Source organism: Balaenoptera ricei, chromosome 11 (assembly GCF_028023285.1).
Source record: "Balaenoptera ricei isolate mBalRic1 chromosome 11, mBalRic1.hap2, whole genome shotgun sequence".
In the NCBI taxonomy this organism is placed as follows: Eukaryota; Metazoa; Chordata; class Mammalia; order Artiodactyla; family Balaenopteridae; genus Balaenoptera; species Balaenoptera ricei.
The window spans coordinates 36,706,748-36,724,040 of record NC_082649.1 but is presented as its reverse complement, the minus strand read 5'-3'; the positions used below and the strand labels follow the sequence as shown (position 1 = coordinate 36,724,040).

General features: G+C 36.8%; 1 protein-coding gene across 4 annotated transcripts in view; it reads right to left on the bottom strand.

The window, feature by feature from the left end:
* The window catches only part of BTBD9 (BTB domain containing 9), a 406,786-nt gene that overhangs the window by 349,227 nt on the left and 40,266 nt on the right, over window positions 1–17,293 (bottom strand). For all 4 annotated transcript variants that reach the window (XR_009505745.1, XM_059938776.1, XM_059938774.1 and 1 more), the window contains exon 5: window positions 1,940–2,159. Coding sequence is in view for 3 of the 4 variants with exons in the window: in XM_059938776.1 (XP_059794759.1) it covers window positions 1,940–2,159 (220 nt within the window). In the remaining variant the exon portion in view is untranslated. The remainder of the gene's footprint in view (window positions 1–1,939; window positions 2,160–17,293) is intronic.

Below are 17,293 nucleotides of genomic sequence, written 5' to 3'. Positions count from 1 at the left end.
TAAAAAAAATAAAAATAAAAAAATAAAACAAAGTGGCCTGTAAATATTTAACATCCTGGAAATGATGATAACTACTTTCAGTTTCAAATGTACTAACCTTTTCTTTATTATTTTTATACTAATTTCATTATTAACTAAACGAGTGAATATATGTAAAGCTTTTAGAACAGTGCCTACTACTATTATTAATCAGAGACTCCTGTAAATAACACGTGAAATTTGCTCCATTTTGCCAACTAAACATCATATTATATCCAACGATACATATCAGGAAACATATTCTTAATTAAAAAGAATGAGATAACCTGGAGATAACCTCCAATACCCACGCACATGGGGAATGTTGACTCTCACTTCATAAAGCTTCCCTCACACTTGGCTCAAATGGCCTGAAAGGCCAGGGTAGTGGTCAGTGGTGCTAACGAGAGAAATGAACTAACCAGCAAGATCTGCAGGGTCTCATCACCCTTACTATCAAGCCCTTCATGCCCAGACTCAAAGAGGCATGAGTAGGGCCTAGGAGACTGTACACCAGAGACTGGGTGTACAGGTTTAGGTTAATGACGAGCAGCAATGAGGGAGACTGTTCAGTTCTTGGTCACCCTACTGCTCTGGCACTTCTGCCATGGCTGAAGTCAGTGGGTGAAAACATCAGAGTGGCTAGAAAGGAAGGCAGAATCTTGAAGCCACTGTGAAACTGGTGGGTTCCTAGGCTGGAGCCCATCAAGTTTTATTCACATATTTCTTTTGTTTTGATAATGAATTTATCCACACTAAAGACAATTTTTTTTCTTTGTCCACAGTATAAAGTATATTTTAAAAGTTATCATAATATCCAAAAGTAAGGAATCAAGTAAATAAACAATGGTAACCCATATAGTGGAATACCAAACAACTATTAAAAGTAACATTTTACATGGATAAACAACAAGGCCCTACTATATAGCACAGGGAACTATATTCAATATCATGTAATAAACCATAATGGAAAATATGAAAGAGAATATACATGTAAAACATATTTGTGTATATATATGTACAGCAGAACTTAAACACAACATTATAAATAAACTATATTTCAAAAAAATTTTTTAAAAAGGAACACTTTACAGGAATATTTTTAAAAGAGTAGAATATTCACAATGTATTAATTAAAAAGTGAAGTTACTTTTTGTACATCTAACCTTTATTTTGTATAACTATGTGGTTTTACAGGTTTCTGGTGTGTGTGTGACTATGCATAACAAAAAAATACTGGTTAGGGACTTCCCTGGTGGCGCAATGGGTAATAATCCGCCTGCCAATGCACAGGGCAGGGGTTCAAGCCCTGGCCTGGGAAGATCCCACATGCCGCAGAGCAACCAAGCCCATGCACCACAACTACTGAGCCTGCGCTCTAGAGCCCGCAAGCCACAACTACTGAGCCCGCGTGCCACAACTACTGAAGCCCACACAGCTAGAGCCCATGCTCCACAACAAGAGAAGCCACTGCAACGAGAAGGCCACGCACCGCAATGAAGGGTAGCCCCCACAAGCCACAATTAGAGAAAGCCTGCGCTCAGCAACGAAGACCCAACACAGCCAAAAATAAAATTAATTAATTAATTTTGAAAAATACTGGTTAGACAAATATAAAAATTAATAATAGGCAGTGAGATTACTAGCAATATTTATTTTCTTCTTTGTGCTTTTCTACATTTTCTGTTTTCCACAATAAACACATATTCATTACTTTTATAAGCAGAAAAAAGCAAAAAATGTTATTTTTTAAAGAAATGCACCCTTTAATTCTTCCCCCAAAACTAAACTTCAAGAGAAATAGCAAAGTGATGACAAAGATATAAACCAGCAAACCTCTTAAACCAAAGCAGATGACCACAAAGTTAGGCCATCTCAATCAAACATGTCAGTTTCTCTCCAAGTCATGCTAATGACTCACCGGCTATCTCGGTCCCACAGGAGTATCCGTATATGATTGATAATGGATGGCTGACCTAGCTTAATCTCGATGCCAGAACGGCAGTCATCATCAATTGGGTGCCTAGAAAATCCATGATCCAAATCATAATTTTGAGTGTCACCATCTAATAAGGCAGACTTCAGCTCCCCTTTTACCACCTGGGCGCCATATTTCATAGTTGCAATGTTTTCTTCTGGTACTACAGTTAAAAATAGAAAAAGCAAGGTTAATGGTTACTTATGAAATTTTCCATATTTTGGGAAAAAAGATAAAATTCTTGCATTTTAGTTGATGCTAGTATATGCATTTAATTTAACGAGAAAGAGGAGATATGGAGTGTCTGTGAGGATTAAGATACCACCACAGCTGAAATTTAATGACATCATCACAGCCACAAAGTACCTGGGACTAAGATTACTAAGAAAAAGTTGTAAATACTAGAAAAAACATGTTCTAGGACAAACAAATCAGCTCTACTGAGTTAATTCTATTAGTAGCTTTAATTTAATACCTACTGGACAAAAATAGCATGTAAAATGACCTGTACCTGCCATCTGGACTGAGCACGAAGTATAAAAGCAAAGCAAACAGGTCAGACATCTTATAAAAGAGAAAGAGAAAGACCCCAATACAGCGGAGCTGCTGGTCATACAAGGACGTGCTGAATCAATTAGTTAAAAACCAAGAATATGTTTAAAAGAAGATATATTTTTACTTCACTTGAATATTTTTAAAAATAAAAATTCAGTCTGTCATCAAAATTAATACTATGATTATAATTAACCCCCCTCCCCTCTCCAACACTAGATGTACTAAGAGTCAATTGTTCCTGGGACTCTGAAGTCCTCTATGCAAATTTTGCTTCACAGATCTAGAACCTGTCTTCCAGGTACTAACATTTGAAAACTGACACTCTCCATGGAGAGACAAGAGGCAGCATAAAGTAGATGTTAAGAGCCTGAGCTTCAAAGTCAGAGTTTAAATAATGGCGCCACCTTTGACCAGATGTATCAATTTGGGGAAGTCACTTTCTCTGAACTTCAATTTCTCAACAGGGCAACATCTATCTCCCAGGTGTTTTTGTTTAAGGATTAAATGAGATGATCTTTGCAAAGCACAAAGTAAGCTCTAAAATAAAGATTGCCAGTATTATTACAAAATATGTATGAAAAGCACACATAAAACTAAGCAAGTTTACAGACTGTAAATAAATGCTGAATTCTCACAGAATATGTACATCTTGGCTGTGTGATTTGAATAGGGGAAAGTATGAGCTATAATTAGGCTCTTAGGGAAAAGGAGTAAGTAATTCATCATCACAGATTTCTTGGCAAATGTGGGTTTAAAAACTTTTTTTCAAATGAAGACAGGGAAAGATGATTTAAAAATGAAGCTGAAAAGTGGGGGTTGGAGTGAGTTTAATTAACCTGCAAAAGACTAAGGCAACTGAGAAACCAAAACAAATGAAAACAAAACCTAGTCATGATCAACTTCTTACCACCAGAGGCTTAAGTGCTCAGTTTATAACATTCTACATTCTATTAGCTCATGAAAATCACACATATTCTTCATATTTATTTTTCATTTATTTAACAAACTTTATTAATTCCTTTGACTTTCTCCTCATAATAATCCTTTGAGTGTAGGACTACTATTATATCCATTTCACAGATGGGGAAGTGGGGGCAGAGAAAGGTTAAATGGACTTTGTTGCCCAAGGCCATACAGCCAGCAAGGAGCTGGGGTGCTATCAGAACACAGGCAATCTGTTTCCAGAGGCCCTGCCCTGTTACTACCTTCATGAAGGGTTTCTGATGGGAAGACCATACTTTTCCCTCTTACTAGTCCCTTCCCTCCAAGGTTACTTAGGACCCAAAGGAAAAAAACAGTCTATTACAGCTTTTTTTTAGAAAGTTGGACTTAAAATGAGAAAACCTAAGTTTGAGACTCAGACTCTACCACTTATTATCCCAGATGAGGCCACTTAGCCTCTATGAATCTGTTTTCTCATCTAAAAAGAATAATATTTTACCCAACCCACCCACGGGGTTACTGTAAAAATTACACTATAAATAGTATATGCTAAAGTACTATGGGACTTCCCTGGTGGCACAGTGGTTAAGACTCTGCGCTCCCAATGCAGGGGGGCACAGGTTCGATCCCTTGTCAGGTAACTAGATCCCACATGCATGTCACAACTAAGGAGTCCACCTGCTGCAACTAAGGAGCTGGTGAGCCGCAACTAACACCCAGTGCAACCAAATAAAAAAATAAAATAATAAAAAACTAAAGTCTACAAAGTACTCTATAAGAATTCAATTAGTCAAAAAACATTTACTGAAGACCCATTCTGTACCAGGTACCCTGTGAGGCACTGGATATCTCTCAGTGAACCAGACAGAGATAGGCCTTGCCCTCCTGGTGCCTCCAATCTAGAGATGAAGCACTTTATAAGCAAGCCAAGAAAAGCTTTAAATTTGTGATTTGTGAATCCTCAGTAGAGATGACTTGTGAACCCCCTAGTTTACAGATGAAGATACTAAAAGATACTAAAAACTACAATTGGGAAGACAAAATACTATGAGAGTCAAAGAGTTTTCAAAGTATTAAAGGTTCATTGCTATTACTGTCTTTATGTGATAGATGAGACAAATTAATTAATTAGTTAATTTATTTATTTATTTATTTATGGTTGCATTGGGTCTTCACTGCTACGCGCAGGCTTTCTCTAGTTGCGGCAAGCAGGGGCTACTCTTCGCTGTGGCGCACAGGCTTCTCATTGCGGTGGCTTCTCTTGTTGCGGAGCACGGGCTCTAGGTGTATGGGCTTCAGTAGTTGTGGCACGCGGGCTTCAGCAGTTGTGGCTCCCGGGCTCTAGAGCCAGGCTCAGTAGTCGTGGTGCACAGGCTTAGTTGCTCCATAGCATGTGGGATCTTCCTGGACCAGGGCTTGAACCCGTGTCCCCTGCATTGGCAGGCAGATTCTAACCACTGCGCCACCAGGGAAGTCCCCAAATTTTAAATTCTAGTTTAGAAGCAAGGAATAGATTCATTCAGTCATTCATTTATTTTGAAAAGTCTAGATTCAGGCACTGTGCTAAGTGCTAGGAAAACACAGGGGAAAAGACATAATTACAGTCTTCAAAAAGCTCAGTCTAAGTAGGAGTGTAGGCAAGAAAAGCAAAAATGATACTATCACAGTGGCAAGCCCGCTCAGTCTAGTTACTGGAAACTATGGGAATAGGTTCGTGGTACCATGTACCTACAGCACAGATTTAAACACACACACACACTCACATATAAACCAATAATATAACTTAGCAGGCCTAGCAACAGATTGACTTTTAGCCAATAAAAAATCTTGAGGATGGAAGTTGTGATGTGCTACCTGTTATAAACATGAAGAAACAAGAAATTACTGTTCTCTTTCGCAAAGTCTAAAACCTGAGATACACAAAACAAAGTATAACTCAGCTGGAATAGATGAAGCACTAACTTTCAAGGCAAAAATATCTCCACAGCTAAAACAAAACTAAACATTAAGGAATCGGCTGAGTACAAGTAGTTCAAATATCCTAAGAAAGAAATTGATTAAAAAGTTAATTTCCTTTCCCCAGGCGTATAGACAAATGCTCATCAATAGACGTAGTTTTGTATATATATAAACCACATTCTCAAAAAGACTAACCACCACTGGAAAGTTAAAAACATCCTTTGGATCCTCTTTTTTTTTTTAACGGGGGTGGAAATCACTGTAATTTGGTAAAAAGCCTCAGGATACGCAACTGTAAGAATTAAACCTTCTAGTAACCAATATTAATGAACTAAAAAAAAAAAAAAAAATTTAGTATTTATGCCCCTAGATACTAATTCCCTAGTCCCAAGATAGAACCTCTCAATGTCATGAAAAGTCCCCAAAGATTCAGAACCTATACCCAGGGAAGAACAAGGAAACAGACAAATCTCATCAATAATTTCAAAATAAGCAGAACTATCCTTCCAGACTATCAGCTAAGGAACAGTTCTGAAATTTTCCCCTAACAGTGAAGAAATCTCATTTTTTAAAAATGACATGAATGTCTGAATAAATATTTTTTAGGGTCTGAGAGGAAAGTGATATGCTTCCTTAGTTACTTCTATTATTAGTTTTACTATTCATATAATCAAAAAAGAAGAAACACAGTCTGCTACTTAATCATTTCTTGAGTTTATAAGTTATATAAAAGATTCCCAAGCATTTGTATAATCTCCTCCTTGAGCTTCCACTAAATTATTCCAAAATGAAGAATTTAACAGTTATGAGCAGCATATCATTCCAGAACTGAAGGCTCCTCAACTGGTGATTACTCCCTTTCATGGTAATTTCATGGGTCTATAGTAACCCAGGTCTGACACCTATACTGACCAGCTGATCAATTCCAAGCTACCAGTAACTACATGAAATGTCCAAAGCATCTCCTCAGTTCTGCAGCAATGTCCCAAACCTATACTTATAACTAAACCAGTCCTGAGGCCCTATCAACACCTTGAATCAAAACTAGGGCAAGAAGGGGAAAAAAGGAGCTTATATAAGAAAGGATCCAACAATTAAGATTTACAAAGGCTAAAACTATATTACTCATCTTGTTACTTCTCCCCTCTCTATCCTCCTACCCTTTATGGAAGGCTGACCCTCAACCAGTATCACTCTCTAGCATCTCTAATCTCTTCCTCAACCTCTCCCGACCTGTTCCCTCTAGCTACGATACTATTTCTCTACTACCTTTACTCCAATTCACACATCAGATAGTCAACACACTGTATTTACTATATTGTATTGTATTTACACAACCCCATCCATAAGCAGAGGCGGCCTAAAATCATAATAAGCCATAGACACCCCAAAACACACCACCACATGTGTACCTGCCCACCAGAAAGACAAGACCCAGCCTCATCCACCTGAACACAGTCACTGGTCCCCTCCACCTGGAAGCCTACACAGCCCACTGAAGCAACCTTAGCCACTGCGGACAGACACCAAAAACAACGGGAACCAAGAACCTGCAGACTGTGAAAAGGAGACCCCAAACACAGTAAGATAAGCAAAATGAGAAGACAAAAAAACACACAGCAGATGAAGAAGCAAGGTAAAAACCCACCAGACCAAACAAATGAAGAAGAAATAGGCAGTCTACCTGAAAAAGAATTCAGAATAATGATAGTAAAGATGATCCAAAATCTTGGAAATAGAATGGAGAAAATACAAGAAATGTTTAACAAGGACCTAGAAGAACTAAAGAACAAACAAACAATGATGAACAACACAATAAATGAAATGAAAAATTCACTAGAAGGAATCAATAGCAGAATAACTGAGGCAGAAGAGCGGATAAGTGACCTGGAAGATAAAATAGTGGAAATAACTACTGCAGAGCAGAATAAAGAAAAAAGAATGAAAAGAACTGAGGACAGTCTCAGAGACCTCTGGGACAACATTAAACTCACCAACATTCGAATTATAGGGGTCCCAGGAGAAGAAGAGAAAAAGAAAGGGACTGAGAAAATATTTGAAGAGATCATGGTTGAAAACTTCCCTAATATGGGAAAGGAAATAGTTAATCAAGTCCAGGAAGCACAGAGAGTCCAATACAGGATAAATCCAAGGAGAAACACACCAAGACACATATTAAGCAAATATCAAAAATTAAATATAAAGAAAACATATTAAAAGCAGCAAGGGAAAAACAACAAATAACACACAAGGGAATCCCCATAAAGTTGACAGCTGATCTTTCAGCAGTAACTCTGCAAGCCAGAAGGAGTGGCAGGACATATTTAAAGTGACAAAGGAGAAAAACCTACAACCAAGATTACTCTACCCAGCAAGGATCTCATTCAGCTTTGATGGAGAAATTAAAAACTTTACACACAAGCAAAAGCTAAGAGAATTCAGCACCACCAAACCAGCTTTACAACAAATGCTAAAGGAACTTCTCTAGGCAGGAAACACAAGAGAAGGAAAAGACCTACAATAACAAACCAAAAACAATTAAGAAAATGGGAATATGAACCTATATATCGATAATTACTTTAAATGTAAATGGATTAAATGCTCCAACCAAAAGACACAGACTGGCTGAATGGATACAAAAACAAGACCCATATATATGCTGTCTACAAGAGACCCACTTCAGACCTAGGGACACACAGACTGAAAGTGAGGGGATAGAAAAACATATTCCATGCAAATAGAAATCAAAAGAAAGCTGGAGTAGAAATTCTCATATCAGACAAAATAGACTTTAAAATAAAGACTATTACAAGACACAAAGAAGGACACTACATAATGATCAAGGGATCGATCCAAGAAGAAGATAATAACAATTGTAAATATTTATGCACTCAACAGACGAGCACCTCAATACATAAGGCAAATACTAACAGCCATAAAAGGGGAAATCGACAGTAACACAATCATAGTAGGGGACTTTAACACCCCACTTTCACCAATGGACAGATCATCCAAAATGAAAATAAATAAAGAAACACAAGCTTTAAATGATACATTAAACAAGATGGACTTAATTCATATTTATAGGACATTCCATCCAAAAACAACAGAATACACATTCTTCTCAAGTGCTCATGGAACATTCTCCAGGACAGATCATATCTTGGGTCACAAATTAAGCTTTGGTAAATTTAAGAAAATTGAAATCATATCAAGTATCTTTTCCGACCACAACACTACGAGACTAGATATCAATTACAGGAAAAAATCTTTTAAAAATACAAGCACATGGAGGCTACTTACACTACTTACAACACACTACTTAATAACCAAGAGATCACTGAAGAAATCAAACAGAAAATCAAAAAATACCTAGAAACAAATGACAATGAAAACACGACGACCCAAAACCTATGGGATGCAGCAAAAGCAATTCTAACAGGGAAGTTTATAGCAATACAATCCTACCTTAAGAAACAAGAAACATCTCAAATAAACAACCTAACCTTACACCTAAAGCAATTAGAGAAAGGAGAACAAAAAAACCCCAAAGTTAGCAGAAGGAAAGAAATCATAAAGATCAGATCAGAAATGAAAAAGAAATGAAGGAAACGATAGCAAAGATCAATAAAACTAAAAGCTGGTTCTTTGAGAACATAAAAAAAATTGATAAACCATTAGCCAGACTCATCAAGAAAAAAAGGGAGAAGACTCAAATCAATAGAATTAGAAATGAAAAAGGAGAAGTAACAACTGACACTGCAGAATACAAAGGATCATGAGAGATTACTACAAGCAACTCTATGCCAGTAAAACGGACAACCTGGAAGAAATGGAAAAATTCTTAGAAATGCACAACCTTCCAAGACTGAACCAGGAAGAAACAGAAAATTAGACAGACCAATCACAAGCACTGAAATTGAAATTGTGATTAAAAATCTTCCAACAAACAAAAAAGCCCAGGACCACATGGCCTCACAGGTGAATTCTATCAAACATTTAGAGAAGAGCTAACACCTATCCTTCTCAAACTCTTCCAAAATATAGCAGAGGGAGGAACACTCCCAAACTCATTCAATGAGGCCACCATCACCCTGATACCAACACCAGACAAAGAGGTCACAAAGAAAGAAAACTACAGGCCAATATCACTGATGAACATAGATGCAAAAATCCTCAACAAAATACTAGCAAACAGATCCAACAGCACACTAAAGGATCATACACCATAATCAAGTGGGGTTTATCCCAAGAATGCAAGGATTCTTCACTATAGGCAAATCAGTCAATGTGATACACCATGTTAACAAATTGAAGGAGAAAAACCATATGATCATCTCAATAGATGCAGAGAAAGCTTGCCACAAAATTCAACACCCATTTATGATAAAAACCCTGTAGAAAGTAGGCACAGAAGGAATTTTCTCAACATAATAAAGGCCAGATATGACAAACCCACAGCCAACATCATTCTCAATGGGGAAAAACTGAAACCATTTCCACTAAGATCAAGAACAAGACAAGGTGGCTCACTCTCACCACTATTATTCAACATACTTTTGGAAGTTTTAGCCACAGCAATCAGAGAAGAAAAAGAAATAAAAGGAATCCAAATCGGAAAAGAAGTAAAGCTGTCACTCTTTGCAGATGACATGATACTATACACAGAGAATCCTAAAGATGCTACCAGAAAACTACTAGAGCTAATCAATGCATTTGGTAAAGTAGCAAGATACAAAATTAAAGCACAGAAATCTCTAGCATTCCTATACATTAATGATGAAAAATCTGAAAGTGAAATTAAGAAAACACACCCATTTACCATTGCAACAAAAAGAATAAAATATCTAGGAATAAACCTACCTAAGGAGACAAAAGACCCATATGCAGAAAATTATAAGACACTGATGAAAGAAATTAAAGATGATACATAGATAGAGAGATATACCATGTTCTTGGATTGGAAGAATCAACATTGTGAAAATGACTCTACTACCCAAGCAATCTATAGATTCAATGCAATCCCTATCAAACTACCACTGGCATTTTTCACAGAACTAGAAAAAAAAATTTCACAATTTGTATGGAGACACAAAAGACCCCGAATAGCCAAAGCAGTCTTGAGGGGAAAAAAACGGAGCTGGAGGAATCAGACTCCCTCACTTCAGACTATACTACAAAGCTACAGTAATCAAGACAGTATGGTACTGGCAAAAACCAGAAATATAGATCAATGGAACAGGATAGAAAGCCCAGAGATAAACCCACACACATATGGTCACCTTATCTTTGATACAGGAGGCAAGAATATACAGTGGAGAAAAGAGAGCCTCTTCAATAAGTGGTGCTGGGAGAACTAGACAGGTACATGTAAAAGTATGAAATTAGAACACTCCCTAACACCATACACAAAAATATACTCAAAATGGATTAAAGACCTAAATGTAAGGCCAGAAACTATAAAACTCTTAGAGGAAAACATAGGCAGAACACTCTATGACATAAATCACAGCAAGATTCTTTTTGACCCAACTCCTAGAGAAATGGAAATAAAAAAAAAATAAACAAATGGGACCTAATGAAACTTAAAAGCTTTTGCACAGCAAAGGAAACCATAAACAAGACCAAACGACAACCCTCAGAATGGGAGAAAATATTTGCAAATGAAGCAACTGACAAAGGATTCATCTCCAAAATTTACAAGCAGCTCATGCAACTCAGTATCAAAAAAACAAACAACCAATCCAAAAATGGGCAGAAGACCTAAACAGACATTTCTCCAAAGAAGATACACAGATTGCCAACAAACACATGAAAGAATGCTCAACATCATTAATCATTAGAGAAATGCAAATCAAAACTACAATAAGATATCATCTCACACCAGTCAGAATGGCCATCATCAAAAAATCTACAAACAATAAATGCTGGAGAGGGTGTGGAGAAAAGGGAACCCTCTTGCACTGTTGGTGGGAATGTAAATTGATACAGCCACTATGGAGAACACTATGGAGGTTCCTTAAAAAACTAAAAATAGAACTACCATACGACCCAGCAATCCCACTACTGGGCATATACCCTGACAAAACCATAATTCAAAAGTCATGTACCACAATGTTCATTGCAGCTCTACTTACAATAGCCAGGACATGGAAGCAACCTAAGTGTCCATCAACAGACAAATGGATAAAGAAGATGTGGCACATATATACAATGGAATATTACTCAGCCATAAAAAGAAACGAAACTGAGTTATTTGTAGTGAGGTGGATGGACCTAGAGTCTGCCATACAGAGTGAAGTCAGAAAGAGAAAAACAAATACCGTATGCTAACACATATATATGGAATCTAAGAAAAAAAAAAAAAGGTCATGAAGAACCTAGGTGCAAGACGGGAATAAAGACACAGACCTACTACAGAATGGACTTCAGGATATGGGGAGGTGGAAGGGTAAGCTGGGACGACGTGAGAGAGTGGCATGGACATATACACACTACCAAACGTAAAATAGCTAGCTAGTGGGAAGCAGCCACATAGGACAGGGAGATCAGCTCGGTGCTCTGTGACCACCTAGAGGGGTGGGATAAGGAGGGTGGGAGGGAGGGAAATGGAAGAGGTAAGAGATATGGGAAAATATGTATATGTATAACTGATTCACTTTGTTATAAAGCAGAAACTAACACACCATTGTAAAGAAATTATACTCCAATAAAGATGATAAAAAAAAAGACCTAGAAGAATTAAAGAACAAACAAACAGAGATGAACAATACAATAACTGAAATGAAAAATACACTACAAGGAATCAACAGCAGAATAACTGAGGCAGAAGAACAGATAAGTGACCTGGAAGACAGAAATGGTGGAATTCACTGCAGAGGAACAGAATAAAGAAAAAAGAATGAAAAGAAATGAAGACAGCTTAACAGACCTCTGGGACAACATTAAACACAATGTTCGCATTATAGGGGTCCCAAAAGCAGAAGAGAGAGGAAAGGACCCAAGAAAATATTTGAAGAGATTATAGTCGAAAACTTCCCTAACATGGGAAAGGAAATAGCCACCCAAGTCCAGGAAGTGCAGAGAGTCCCAGGCAGGATAAACCCAAGAAGAAACACACGAAGACACATAGTAATCAAATTGACAAAAATTAAAGACAAAGAAAAATTATTGAAAGCAACAAAGGAAAAACGAGAAATAACATACAAGGTCACTCACATAAGGTTAACAGCTGATTTCTCAGCAGAAACTCTGCAAGCCAGAAGGGAGTGGCATGATATATTTAAAGTGATGAAAGGGAATAACGTACAACCAAGATTACTCTACCTGGCAAGGATCTCATTCAGATTCGATGGAGAAATCAAAAGCTTTACAAACAAGCAAAAGCTGAGAGAATTCAGCACCACCAAACCACCTCTACCACTAATGCTAAAGGAACTTCTCTAAGTGGGAAACACAAGAGAAGAAAACACCTACAAAAACAAACCCATAAAAATTAAGAAAATGGTAACAGGAACATACATATCGATAATTACCTTAAATGTGAATGGATTAAATGCTCCAACCAAAAGACACAGGCTCGCTGAATGGATACAAAAACAAGACCCACAAATATGCTGTCTACAAGAGACCCACTTCAGACCTAGGGACACATACAGACTGAAAGTGAGGGGATGGAAAAAGATATTCCATGCAGATGGAAATCAAAAGAAAGCTGGAGTAGCAATACTCATATCAGATAAAATAGACTTTAAAACAAAGAATGTTACAAGACACAAGGGAGGACACTACATAATGATCGAGGGATCAATCCAAGAAGAAGATATAACAATTATAAATATATATGCATCCAACACTGGAGCACCTCAATACATAAGGCAACTGCTAACAGCTATAAAAGAGGAAATTGACAGTAACACAATAATAGTGGGGGACGTTAACACCTCACTTACACCAATGGACAGATCATCCAAACAGAAAATTAATAAGGAAACACAAGCTTTAAATGACACAATAGACCAGATAGATTTAATTGATATTTATAGGACATTCCATCCAAAAACAGCAGATTACGCTTTCTTCTCAAGTGCGCACGGAACATCCTCCAGGATAGATCACATCTTGGGTCACAAATCAAGCCTCAGTAAATTTAAGAAAATTGAAATCATATCAAGCATCTTTTATGACCACAATGCTATGAGATTAGAAATCAACAACTACAGGCGAAAAAAACATAAAAAACACAAACACATGGAGGCTAAACAATACATTACTAAATAACCAAGAGATCACTGAAGAAATCAAAGAGGAAATCAAAAAATACCTAGAGACAAATGACAACAAAAGCATGACGATCCAAAACCTATGGGATGCAGCAAAAGCAGTTCTAAGAGGGAAGTTTATAGCAATACAAGCCTACCTCAAGAAACAAGAAAAATCTCAAACAATCTAACATTACACCTAAAGCAACTAGAGAAAGAAGAACAAACAAAACCCAAAGTTAGTAGAAGGAAAGAAATCATAAAGAACAAAGCAGAAATAAATGAAATAGAAACAAAGAAAACAATAAAAAAGATCATTAAAACTAAAAGCTGGTTCTTTGAGAAGATGAACAAAATTGATAAACCATTAGCCAGACTCATCAAGAAAAAGAGGGAGAGGACTCAAATCAATAAAATTGGAAATGAAAAAGGAGAAGTTACAACAGACACCACAGAAATACAAAGCATCCTAAGACACTACTACAAGCAACTCTATGCCAATAAAATGGACAACCTGGAAGAAATGGACAAATTCTTAGAAAGGTATAACCTTCCAAGACTGAACCAGGAAGAAATAGAATATATGAACAGACCAATCACAAGCAATGAAATTTGAAAATGTGATTAAAAATCTTCCAACAAACAAAAGTCCAGGACCAGATGGCTTCACAGGTGAATTCTATCAAACATTTAGAGAAGAGCTAACACCCATCCTTCTCAAACTCTTCCAAAAAACGGCAGAGGAAGGAACACTCCCAAACTCATTCTATGAGGCCACCATCACCCTTATACCAAAAGCAGACAAAGATACTACAAAAAAAGAAAATCACAGACCAATATCACTGGTGAATATAGATGCAAAAATCCTCAACAAAATACTAGCAAACAGAATCCAACAACACATTAAAAGGATCATACACCATGATCAAGTGGGATTTATCCCAGGGATGCAAGGATTCTTCAATATACGCAAATCAATGTGATACACCATATTAACAAACTGAAGAAGAAAAACTATATGATAATAGATGTAGAAAAAACTTTTGACAAAATTCAACACCCATTTAAGATAAAAACTCTCCAGAAAGTGGGCACAGAGGGAACCCTACCTCAACATAATAAAGGTCATATACGACAAACCCACAGCAAACATCATTCTCAATGGTGAAAAACTGAAAGCATTTCCTCCAAGATCAGGAACTAGACAAGGATGTCCGCTCTCGCCACTATTATTCAACATAGTTTTGGTAGTCCTAGCCACGGCAATCAGAGAAGAAAAAGAAATAAAAGGAATACAAATTGGAAAAGAAGAAGTAAAACTGTCACTGTTTGCAGCTGACATGACACTATACATCTTCAGAGAATCCTAAAGATGCCACCAGAAAACTGCTAGAGCTAATTAATGAATATGGTAAAGTTGCAGGATACAAAATTAATGCACAGAAATCTCTTGCATTCCTATACACTAATGATGAAAAATCTGAAAGAGAAATTAAGGAAACACTCCCATTTACCACTGCAACAAAAAGAATAAAATACCTATGAATAAACCTACCTAAGGAGACAAAAGACCTATATGCAGAAAACTATAAGACACTGATGAAGGAAATTAAAGATGATACATAGATGGAGAGATATACCATGTTCTTGGATTGGAAGAATCAATATTGTGAAAATGACTATACTACCCAAAGCAATCTACAGATTCAATGCAATCCCTACCACATTACCAATGGCATTTTTTCCAGAACTGGAACAAAAAATCTTAAAATTTGTATGGAGACACAAAAGACCCCGAATAGCCAAAGCAGTCTTGAGGGAAAAAAACGGAGCTGGAGGAATCAGACTCCCTCACTTCAGCCTATACCTCAAAGCTACAGTAATCAAGACAATATGGTACTGGCACAAAAACAGAAATATAGATCAGTGGAACAAGATAGAAAGCCCAGAGATAAACCCACGCACCTATGGTCAACTAATCTATGACAAAGGAGGCAAGGATATACAATGGAGAAAAGACAGTCTCTTCAATAAGTGGTGCTGGGAAAACTGGACAGCTATATGTAAAAGAATGAAATTAGAACACTCCCTAACACCATACACAAAAATATACTCAAAATGGATTCGAGACCTAAATGTAAGACTGGACACTATAAAACTCTTAGAGGAAAAACATAGGAAGAACACTCTTTGACATAAATCACAGCAAGATCTTTTTTGATTACCTCTTAGAGTAATGGAAATAAAAACAAAAATAAACAAATGGGACCAAATGAAACTTAAAAGCTTTTGCAAAGCAAAGGAAACTATAAACAAGACGAAAAGACAACCCTCAGAATGGGGGAAAATATTTGCAAACGAATCAGTGGATGAAGGATTAATCTCCAAAATATATAAACAGCTCATGCAGCTCAATATTCAAAAAACAAACAACCCAATGCAAAAATGGGCAGAAGACCTAAATAGACATTTCTCCAAAGAAGACATACAGATGGCCAAGAAGCACATATAAAGCTGCTCAACATCAGTAATTATTAGAGAAATGCAAATCAAAACTACAATGAGGTATCACCTCACACCAGTTAGAAGGGGCATCATCAGAAAATCTACAAACAACAAATGCTGGAAAGGGTGTGGAGAAAAGGGAACCCTCATGCACTGTTGGTGGGAACGTAAATTAATACAGCCACTATGGAGAACAGTATGGAGGTTCCTTAAAAAAACTAAAAATAGAATTACCATATGACCCAGCAATCCCACTACTGGGCATATACCCAGAGAATACCATAATTCAAAAAGACACATCCACCCCAATGTTCATTGCAGCACTATTTACAATAGCCAGGTCATGGAAGCAACCTAAATGCCCATTGACAGACTAACAGATAAAGAAGATGTGGTCCATGTATACAATGGAGTATTACTCAGCCATAAAAAGGAACGAAATTGGGTCATTTGTAGAGACGTGTATGGATCTAGAGACTGTCATATAGAGTGAAGTAAGTCATAAAGAGAAAAACAAAAATCGTATATTAACGCATATATGTGGAACCTAGAAAAATGGTACAGATGACTGGTTTGCAGGGCAGAAATAGAGACACAGATGTAGAGAAAAAACGTATGGACACCAAGGGGGGAAAGTGGCAGGCGGGGGTGTGTGTGTGATGAATTGGGAGATTGGGATTGACATATACGCACTAATACATATAAAGGATAACTAATAAGAACCTGCTGTATAAAAAAATAAATAAAATAAAATTCAAAAAAAAAGAAGTGCATTATCTTCACTTAAAATAAATAGGAAAAAAATAATGGGTTTTTATCTCAAAGGGTTATTGTGAGAATTAAATCATCATGTAGGACTGTTACTGATATATATAAGCACTTCATAAGCGTTCGTTGCTATTATTTTTATTAATAAGAAAAATACCATAGAAGTATTGTAAATGCTATGCAAGTGTTACCCATTATTATTGTTATTTAGAATCTCCGTGTTCATGGCACCTAAAATAATAATAAGTATATAGCATGTACTCAATGCTGATTCGATGCAGGAAAAGAGGAAAGGAGGAAAGGTCTT